The following is an 11,449-nucleotide window of genomic DNA, read 5'->3' as shown; positions in this document are numbered from 1 at the left end:
GTTTTGTGATTCAATTACGGTCCCTTACTAGAACAAAATGAGCTCATTAAAAAAAATGTCCTTCAACTCTTACTGAACTTTTATCATCGTTATACTAAAAAGCTATACTTTGAAAAGCAGGATAAAGATAAAATTTGTCATGGGACCTTATTCAACAGATGGGGGCTCATATCTATATAGGGTATAGACTGTAGGTATATATAGATAGTGGAAGTGTGAGTTTGTTGGCCACGAAGCTTTTTATCCACAGTTGATTGGATTTATGGGCAGATTGGCAGTTGTTACTCTCGATTACACGACATTTCCGATTACTTGACATGACCTACCACACCAAAGTATGTCAGCTTCGTCAATTTCGTAACCGGTCCGCGCAGATGGCCGGTGAAGGCTGCGGGCGCGAGGCCGACAGTGAGGATGACCCTCGAATTGTACTCCGGTCTTTCAGAAGCCATCACCCAAAATTGGGTCGTCCCCTGTGAATGGCCCACGAAGAAGAGCTTCCGTCGTCCAGTCTGCTGAAGAATGTAGTCAATCATCGCCGGAAGGTCCTCGGTTCCAAGTTCATGAAAACTTTAAATTACATTACATCTTTTTATTTATTTTAGGAGCCGACAACAAAGTGCGTAATCAATTGGGGGGAGGGGGTCCGGCAGAAATTCAGGTTCTTGGTTAAAAATTGAATTTCTTCTACTTCTGGGTTATAAAATCATATTTTAGGTTGAAATTTTTTGCTGAAAATTCTTTTTTTTTTTAATTCGTTATTTTAGATAAAACTTCATCTCATTTATTTAACATGTAACTATTTTGTTGAGAATTCGTCCGTTTTAGTCGAAAGTTAATCTTCTGTGTTGAAAATTCATCTATTTTTTATTAAAAATGCAGCTGATTCGGTCTAAATTCATCTTTTTTGCTGATGTTTTAACAATTTTGTACAAAATTTAACTATTTTGTTGAAAAATAGTTTTTTTGTTAAAACAAACTCTTTTTATGAAAATGTAACTTTTTGGCAGAAAATTCAAACGCTTAGTTTGAAAAATTCGTCTTTCTGCCTTTAAAATTGAACATTAAAAATTCATGTATTTTGTTTAAAGCCCATATTTTTTTAAGAGCATTAATCTACTTGCTGCAAAATTCGCCTTTTTTATTGAAAATTGAACTATTTATATCAAGATTCACCTTTGTTGGTTATTGCTTGAAAGTGTAACTATTTTATTTATTTTTTTTTTTTTGATAATTTATTTTTTTATGCAAAATTGATATTTTCTAGTTGATGATTCATGTATTTTGTTAAAAATTCGTCTTTTTTGTCGAAGATTAATCTTCTAAGTTAAAAATTCAGTTTTTTTGTTAAAAATTCATCGTTTGTTTTAAATTTAACTATTTTTGTTAAAATCAAACTATTTTTATGAAAATTTAACTTCTTTGTTCAAAAAAGGTCTTTTTGTTGTAAAATTTCACTATTTGGTTACAAATGCATCTTTTTTAGTTGAAAATTCAACTCCTTGGTTAAGAGTTGAACTAGTTTATTAAAAATACATATTTTTAAAGATTCATCTCTGGTTTAAAATTTTACTTACTGTCGCAATTTTTAAAAAAATAAAAATTAGGTTTTTTGCATACTCTCCCAAAAAGCTCTTATCCAGTTTTTTATCGGAAAGTTTCACTACTCCATTTTTGGTTAGAAATCTATCTTTAAAAGTTGACCATTCAACTACATAGTAGAAAATTCATATATTTTGTCGAAAATTCGTCTTTTTCGTATTTACATTAACTTTATTTGAAAGAAATTACTCTTCCATTAATACCCTATTTTCTTAAAAAAATCACCCTTCTTCCTATGTTTTGATAGACATTTTGAGCGACGTTAATTTTCATGAGGGGAGGAGACAAAACTGCGATTTTCAATAAGGAGTAGGAGACAAAGATAGCCTAAAATTGGTAATGTTTCTTTACAGGTTATTGACGACGCCTAAACTACATTTCTAGTAGAGGAGAGGTCATGTCAATAACTAAGGTTAGTGAAAGGGGAAGGGGGGCAGTGAAAGTAACATCAAGAACTTAAATATTTTCTAAAATGCTTAAAAATTACTTTTCAGTTTTACCTGAAATCCCAAAAAAATTGATCGGTGGGTATCATATTAGTGTGATTTCTGGAATAAATATTGCCTCGATTGTTCCCGAGCCAAACGTCGTAACCCGCATCAGCCAACACGAAACCTGAAAGAACCATTCTTATTAGATTTTTTTTCGATATTTAGACATTCAGATTTTTAAGTTTTTAATCTCTTAACAAAAAAATTTAATAAAAAATTTATAAAAAAGTAAGAATACTCTGATAGTTAATATATCTAATATTTTGAAAAAATGCAAGTTGCAAAATGATTAAAGATTAATCCTCTAACCCGTGTAGAAATACCCCGGTTTGACCCGACCAGAAGAAGGTTTCTGGCCAGAATCTGACCGGGTCAAACCGGGATACTATTTTGTTAATTGCCCGGCCGGGATCTGACCGAGTTCCCACCGGGACCCAGTCGGGCCAAAAATGGTACATAATAGAAGTATCATAACCTTAAAAACATCTTAAGAAATATCCACAAACGACTTCAGTAAGTGGGTCGATTGTAAATATTTGACAGGCGAAAGACCAATTTTTTTGTTTAAGGTGTTTTTTTTTAATCAATTATGAAAGAAAAATTAAACTAATTTTAATTATATGGTTTCCCACTTTTGGTTCTGCGGTTCCCAGACTTGCCGTGACTGCGAAATCGTTGACCAACTATTTTTTTTTATTTTCAAACATAGTTCCCAATGAAACTATACTTATTTTTTTTGTGATACGACTTTTGATTATTTTTAATGTATTTATATATTATCTTGAATAAGCAAAAAACGTAATAAGAAGAGAAGTAACTTTTTCGGAACAAGGTTTGGAATTACGTTATCATGCTTGCACGTAATAACGATTCGGCGACTTCCGGAGTGTTTAATGCTAAAAACGCAGTAAAACGTCGGTGGACGCCAGGTTATCCGTTAAGAAATTTGTTAAATTTCACAAAATTGTGTCCAATTTTCTGGAGCAAGCGGATTATTTATAATGGTAAGTGAATTATTTTGTTAATAAGTAAGCATTATTAATATTCTTCAACGTTAATGTTAAATCAATTATCTCAAACGATTTCATAGGTTAGGATGTCACGTGAAAACCCTGAAATTTATTTTATCTCTTGTAAAAAAACCTATGCAAACTAAGATACGCTTAAGGTAAATTTGTCATGCAATTTAACTTAAATTTCTCACAGAGACTTAAGAATCATAACCTATATTTTAGTACTTACATTGAATCAATGTTTGTAGTTAATATATTTATTATTATGAATGCAGTACTTAAATTGAAATTCCAACATCTTTTTACAGGTGGAAATAAATGATGAAAAAGATTCTTATATCTACTAGTTGTTAGAATATATTCGCTGTGGTAAAAAGGCTCCAGTAAAATGTGATCGAGGAGCCCAGTCAAAAACCGGTCGGATTCCGACCAGGTTACCCTATTTGTATCCGGGATCCGATCGGGTAACCCGACCAGGAGCCGACTGGGTACACCCGGCTAGGATCCGACCAGCTCAGCGTGACGAAACCAACCAGAATCCAACCGGACAGCCTGACCAGATTCCGGATACAAGCAGGGCAACCCTGCCGGAATCCGGCCCGAACCCGGTCATAATTTCTACACGGGAAGTGTGTAATAAACTAAATAAATAGGGTTCCAAAACGTAATATCCAAAATTGGAATTTTTTCTTAAAAAGTTTTAGTAAGGAGATCACGGATACATTGAAAAAAATTTCTTATATTCCTAGAAAAATTTCAAATGATTTTTAAAATTGAAAAACTAATTTTAAGAGAAATATCGAAAAGATTTCAAAACATTTCAAATAATTTTCTAATATCTTGAAACAGAATACAAAAGATTTTAAAGCAAAATTTTATTTTCAAAATCGAGAATTTTAAGAGATATTTAGAAGTATTAAACGAAATTTTAAATAATTTAAAACTTGAAATAATTTGTAAAACTTTTATATAATATGTAATTATTTGAAGATTTGAAATTAAAAGTTTAACAGCTTTTTAAGAATTGTGAAAAGTTTCAAGAAAAGGAAAAAAATGCTTGTGATTCATGGGAAATTTTTGAATGATTCTTTATTTTAAAAAAAAATGAATTCTAAGAGAAAACTGAAAAAGGTTTTTAAGCATTTAAAATGATTTCCTAAGTATTTCGAAAAAGAATGTAGAAGATTTTAATGGAAAATTGTTGAATTTCATGAGAATAAAACATTTTACAATAAATTCGACTCGGGTTAAGAGATTTTCAGCAGTTTTAAAGAATAAAGAGAGTTTCTTCAGATTTTTGGAAAATTTTTAAATCATTTTTCATTTTTAAAACTTAATTTCAAGAGAAAATTGACAAATATTCCAAAACATTTAAAATTATTTCCTAAAATTTCGAAAAACAGTGTAGAATATTTTAATGTAAATTTTTTTACTTTTGGTGAGGAGTTTTAAAATCATGGACAAAAATTTTTTATTTGAATTTAAGATTTCAAAAAAAAAATTTAGAAACTTTTTAAGAATTTGTAAGGTTTCAAGTGAATAAACAAATTTTCTTATAATTCACGTGAACATTTTTTATATATGTTGTTTAAAAAGTTAATTTTTGACGAAAATTTATAAAAGGATTCAAATTGGAATAAAATTTTTACAATTCTGAAACATTTTTTTAAATTAAAACAAAAATCGAATCAGTCTGAAAGATATTGATATTGGAAAACTTATAAGCTAGTTTTAAATTCCTTTCAATATTCTGAAAGTTCTAAAGGTCTTTTGAAGTAACTCAAACTTTTTCTAATATTTTGTAAAATATTGTGAAATAAAAAAGTGTTTCAACATTTTTCATATTCATCTTTGGAAACTGAACCAAAAATATCTTGAAAAAAATTCGCTGAGCAAGAAATTTAAAAAGGCTTGGTAAAACCTAAAGTGAAAGAAAAATTTCATTTTTCACTGACAATCAACATTCCTTCTTTAGTAAATACCTAAGATTTCGCTTTCATCATTGAGCATAAAACATAACAGCTCCATCACCACCTTGGCTGTTAACCTAAATATTTCTTCCTTGTCAGGGTCATGGACACATTATTTCAAAGCTCGTAAAATAAGTTTAATTAATTGCGCTCTTGAAATGCAACTATTTAAAGAAAGTTTTGTTGATATGAAAACCAGAAAACAATCTAAAAATTCATTACTAAATAAATTTTCTTCACATTTTTAATATTATTAAAGAATAATCATTTTAACCATTGATTATTTCGACTTGACAGCGCTTGCAATTAAAAAATATATGCATGAACGTTTTTTAATTGAAAACCTTCCAATGAATCAATTTCAGCATAAGTAAAACTTTGAAAAAAGGTTTATATTTTGAATGGAATTAAAAGGAATTGAAATTGTATACTTTAGGAAAGAAGCATTTGATATTTACATTTCGAAATTGAAAGTATTTTAAATTGAAATTTTTTATCAAAAGCTCTCAAGATGTAAAAATTTCAGACTAATTTTTTTTAATTTAGGAAATTTCATTAGAATAGAGTTAGAATTGTATCCTTTTTAATTCAGAGCGTTCAAAATTAAGCAATTTTATTTGGAATTGAATAATCTGAAAATTTAATGATTTCAGATTTAAAATTTTGTAAATATGGCAATTTCAAAATGCTCAAATTAATTACTTTCAGACTAGAATTTTGAATGCTGGATTATTCGTAATATTTTGTATATGTTTTAAGATGCAGAAAAAATAAAATGGAAATTTATTACACAAAGTGTGAGGCCAACAAATAAATCCACCGTGATTTTTACCGTTAAAAATGGAACAAATTTTTATAATTGAGACTTAAAATTACATAATTCTAAAAATCATTCAAAATGAAGTACTTCAAAATAGCTGCGGAACGTGGAAAATGAAACGAATCCGAACTTTATTAGAAATGGACAAAATTTCTGATTACTAGGAATTGTGATATTCAAACTTTTTAAAACTCAAGCCCTTCATTATTTGCAATTATTTTAAGTAAATTTAAATAATTTTAATTGCAAAATTAAAACTTATGAAAAGGAAAAATTAATAATTCAATGTGAACATGAAATTTCAAGGCTATGAAAATGTAACTATTAAAAATTAAAGAAATTAGAAAGAATGTCATTATTATTCATTTTTAAAATTTTCTGATGAATTATTTACAAAAAATTGTAATCTGTAAAACATGATCGCTATAATTCAAATTTTAGAAAATGCACAATGGCTTAAATTTGAAAAAATTATTTTTTTTAGTTTTTCATTACTTTGAATTTATTCTGGAGATATTTAATTTGAAATTATTTAATTACAAATAATTTTAACAAAAAATTATGAAACTATCAAGTCTTTCAATTGGATATTCCAAGATTTCGTAGAATTAAAAAAAACAGAAAAGTGTGTACATTTGAAATTGAAATCAAACAATTTATGATATTTAAATCTAAAATTATTAAGTATAAAACTGACTAATGAAATTTTGCAATTTTCAAATATTTAATAGTGGAATAGAACTAATATTTTTGATATTTATATTTGAAACTACAACAATGCAAGATTTTTAATTGAAAACCACAATAAATAAAAAAAATCAACAAAATATTTTAGAATACATGCCTTCGGAACAAAAAACTCTAGTTTCAAGTTTACTATTATACAGTATCTAGTGATATTTAAAGTGATTGGGTATATTTTATCATAAAAAAGATGATTTGTGTATAAAAAAGAAAATAAGTGTCATTTTCATAATTCAAAATTGAAGAATTTTAAACATTGTAAAGTTTAAAATTATAATTATTCTAAAAACGTTTAAAAACTATATGCTTTCTAATTGGAAACATTGAAAATAAATACCTTAAACTCAAAGCGTTAAGTATTAAACAATTCCAAACTTTGATAAAAAAATTGGAGCGATCTTCAATTCGGATCTTGAAACTAAGTAGTTAAAAATGATTAATTTTCAAATTCTGCAAATTCAAAAATAAAAAGGAAAGCAGAAATATATTTTTTTATATCGACTCTATACTCTTTAAAAAAAACAATATTTACTGAAGGTCGGAGACTTGTATAATTAACGTTAATGTCTCTAAGGTATTGCGTATGGGATCATTAAACTGGCTAATGCCACAAGAGTGGCCGCAAAACGTTAATCAATTTCATGTGCACCATGCATTCCATGTACAGTAACCATTCTCTTCGATTCAGCAGGTGTGGGTATTATCATTTTCTAGGGCCCCAAGATTCTTTGAATATTTTTTATTTTTAAATAAAAAAAAACTTTTTATCTCTTCATTCTCTCATTTAAAATAACTTTATTTCTAAAAACGTTAAGCACCATTTTTCTTTCCCAAAATTCAAGTCGCCTTCACGAGACTTGAAAATGTGGTTAAAAATTCGATTTTATTTTTTGAACAAAATATTATGTCTTCTCAAAGTTAGTGTTGGCATTTTGAATAAATTCATATTCTTTTAAATGTCGTTAGAAAGGCTGCCTATTTTGGAGTTGATAAAATTATAGTTTGTAGTTAAGTCCCTGGATTGGATTCCAGCTATTTTATAAGATCAATGTTCTGGATCAAGCGAGTGAATAAATAACTGAGACATAATTTGTAATGCCTTTATCTATTTTTTTATCATGGAAAGCCAATGGAAGACTTTTCAATTTCAACATGAGCTCTGCTCGTGGAAGAATCGAATTCACTTTTTTATTTCATAATTGAAAGTGGAACGCTCTCCGGAGATCACGAATTCGACTTTTATTTCACACTTTCGCCATTGACACTGCAAGAAATAAATCTTCACTTTCCACCATCATATTTTCCTCTTGAAACCAAAGAAATTTCTTAATTCACTTCGCTGAACAATAAAAAAATTCTTATCTTTTCCTTCTATTCGTACTTTATTACGAAGTGTCTGGTCCTACCGAAATTCGGGAGGGCCAATCTAATATTTTCCCTTATTCAACTCCCTTAATTTTTCATGACGACTGTACACAGCTATTTTTTATCAAACATAAAGTATTTTTTTCTGAAGAAGTTGAATATGAAAAAAAAAATTTTAATGACCAAATCCATTTCAAATCTGACAGTTTTCTACACTTAAGGTCGCATAATCTGCCGGAAACCAAATATGTTGTGTTTTAGAGGAAGTTAGGCGACACGTATTTTTCCATTTTGCAAAAAAAAATTGTTTTGTTTTAAAAACACCTCACATTATTCTTCATAGTCTATAACTTTTGACCTACTTGAGCTATTAGAGATTTCTGTCCAAATTCTCATAGAGTTTATCCTATATATTTAAAAGGTTTCTTCGAATTTTAAAAACATGAAAAACCTATTTTCGGAAAATTCCTGCCTTTTAAATATTGTTTTCCATATTTATTTACAGTTTCTGCTTATATAAGAAAGGCGTTCTATCAACTTTTTGCGTGCTGAACCATTTTTGAGACTGGAAAAGTGATGGGAAATGAGAGGAGAGGAAGTAGGAGACATTAAGGAGATTGAGGAGCGTGAGGTTATGGAAAGTAAAAGAAAATTAGAAAATAAGGGGAGGGGGGTAGGTGAAGTATAGGAAATTATTAAAAATAAGGATGAATAGGGGTTGAAAAGAGAAAGTAAAGAAATGGAAGTCGGGGAACCTTTATACTTGAATTATAACAAAAAATCGTTCAAAATAAGATAATTTTAAATAGAAAATGAGGGTAGGATGAGTAGGGAAAGTGAGGAGAAATAAGAGAAGGTGAAGTAAAAGAAATAAAGGGAAATAATAGCAGGGTACGTAGGGGAAATTAGGGGAAATAAGAGGATCGGGAGTAGGGGAAGTGCTGTGAATTTAAGGAAAGGAAAATAGGGGAAATGTTTAGAAATAAGGATGAGCAAGGAAGGCGAAGTAAGGTGAAGTAGGAGAACCTTTAAAATTACGCTATTCTAGAACATTGTTTAAAATGAAATAATTGTAAATGTGAAAACTGAAAAATGGAAAACTTTCTACTAGAGAAAGTTGAAAATGTAACACATGCGAACTTCATTTAAAACTGAAAAAATAATAGTAATCAAGAATTGAGATATTAAAAGTTTTTATACTTAAACTCTTTACAAACAACAATTATTTTGAAAAATTGGAATAATTCAAATGGCTTTGTCTCGGCGAAAAAATAAGGGAAAATAAAGGGAGGGAAAACTAACGGAAATCTGGACAGTGAAAGTAGGATAAATGAGTAGATGAGGGGAAGGTAAGAGGGGAAAATCGGTAGAAGTAATAGGATTGGAAGTATGGGAAGTTAGGGGAGGGGCAGGGGAAGTAGGGTAAATAAGTCAAAGTAGGGGGAATAATAAAAAATGAGGGTGATTAAGAAAAGGAACTGAGTTAATTTGAAGTAGGGGAAGTATAGGGAGGAGATGTAGGAGAAATGGAGGGAAATTAGGGGAAATTAGGGGGAATAAGATCAAGGAGAAGAGGAAGTATAGGAAGTAGTTGGGGAGGGGGAAATTATAGAAAAGGGTGGCTTGAAGGGCCGTCTTAACGTCATAATAGGCTGCGAATCTCTTTTTCGTAGACTCGCGAAGCCTACTTTTACTCATTTCTTTCTTTATTTTGGATATTTTTTTCATACCGAGTGATTTTCCTTGTCCCATTAGGACCCAATCAGCAGAGCTGCCAGCTAAACCGTGTTGCAGAAGAATAGGCTTTTTACGATTTTGTTGACCATTTCTGCTGTATCGACTGCTGGGAATTCGATGAAGTTCCAAAATGTACCCATCTCTTGTGACAACTGCATGTATTTCCACAAGATATCCGCTCTTTCTTATTAAAGCTGGCTAAAAAATTTCATAATTATTTTTCTAAAAATGTACAGTAAAAATTAATACAATAATGAATAACTCGTTTAATTTATTTCCCATGATCGAAAAATCGGAATTTAGAGATTTTCCTCATTGTAGATTTCCTTATCGACATTCACCGCCACACATAATCTCAAGTGGTTCTCTTCCATGATAAATTATTTTGTAATATTATTTTCAAGTCTAGAAAATATTGTAACGTAAGATTCGCAATATAAAATAGAATGTAGAAGTTTATAAATGAAAAAAGTCTAAATTTCGTGATTTTGAATTCAAAATTTTTCTAGTTGAAAGTGAAGAACCTTCCAATTTAAAACTATCCGAAATTTAAAACCTCAATGTTAAAAATTTTTAGTTGGAAATGTTTGTACGTAACTTGAAAAGCTATCTGCTTCAAAAATCCAAAGTTGACGATTTTTTAAATTCTAGAGCATTTTTACTTAGAAAGTGTATCGCAAACAAAATTTGCGTTTTAATAATTTAATAATAATATTTATTAATCATTTTTTAAAATAATTTTCGTTCTAAAAAGTAAAGTCTAAATTTAAAATGCTTCTCAATTAAAGGCTTTGAAATCAAACAAAATTTCATTTTGAAGATTTTAAAAGCTTTGAAATTATAAAAATATTCAAATTCAAATTTGAAGAGTTAGAAGTTTTAAAAATTCGAATTTCAAAATTTCGAATTGAAAACTGTCAAGAATTAAAAAACGAGTACCATAACTAGTTTTTAATTCGAAGTAAGAAATCAATTAAAAACTTTCTATGATTAAAGTTTGCTAACTTGTACAATTAAAAATTTCCAATCCTTTACAAAATTAAATTTTTTAAATTCTTGATTTGGGTGGCATATAAGTTTAAAATTTCAAATTTTTAAAGGTTTCCGTTTCCAAAAAAATGATTAATCCGAATTTAAATAATTTCTGATTTAAAAAGGATAAATGGTTCAAAACGTTCAAGCTTAAAAGGTCTCAAACTGGGAAGCTTTCAGAATGTTCAATTTCCTAATTTAAAATTTAAACTTCAAATTTGTAAATTAAAAAAATATCTCGATATCAGAAGTTCATTTTTTAAATTCCCTGTGTTTATAATTAATATTCTTCAATTATTTTATTCATAAATTACATTTTTTTAAATTAACAAGCCTTTCAAATTTGAGTTCAAAATTAAAACTAAATAAGCAATTTAATATATTAAATATACCAGCACCTCTTATCACCATACGGCTCGGAGCTCTGTACGGATTTACGAAAGTCCGACGCAGGTATAAAACAGGTATACGAGGCGATGTTGTACCTACATATTGCGGGCGCCTGTACCGAAGGGAAAAGAAGATTTGTTGCCGTACCGAAAAGCAGTAGGGTGCTGAAAAGTGCTCGGCCCACGGAGGAGTTGATATCCCAAGTTAGGGTTGGGAATCGATTTTTCGAATCCTCAATTCCGACCAAATCGTCGATTCCTAGGAACTGATGAATCGACCTTAGGC

At 29.3% G+C, this 11,449-nt stretch overlaps 1 protein-coding gene across 1 annotated transcript in view; it reads right to left on the bottom strand.

Moving 5' to 3' along the window:
* The window catches only part of LOC117172758 (lipase 3-like), an 86,919-nt gene that overhangs the window by 73,870 nt on the left and 1,600 nt on the right, over positions 1 to 11,449 (bottom strand). Inside the window, exons 3-5 of the mRNA XM_033360958.1 lie at positions 9,736 to 9,940; positions 2,103 to 2,217; positions 327 to 570 (exon numbers count right to left, since the gene is read on the bottom strand). Coding sequence (XP_033216849.1) covers positions 327 to 570; positions 2,103 to 2,217; positions 9,736 to 9,940 — 564 coding nt within the window. The remainder of the gene's footprint in view (positions 1 to 326; positions 571 to 2,102; positions 2,218 to 9,735; positions 9,941 to 11,449) is intronic.

Source organism: Belonocnema kinseyi, chromosome 5, assembly GCF_010883055.1.
Source record: "Belonocnema kinseyi isolate 2016_QV_RU_SX_M_011 chromosome 5, B_treatae_v1, whole genome shotgun sequence".
NCBI lineage: Eukaryota > Metazoa > Arthropoda > Insecta > Hymenoptera > Cynipidae > Belonocnema > Belonocnema kinseyi.
The sequence above is the reverse complement of the archived record's forward strand: the minus strand, read 5'-3'. Positions and strand labels throughout refer to the sequence as shown.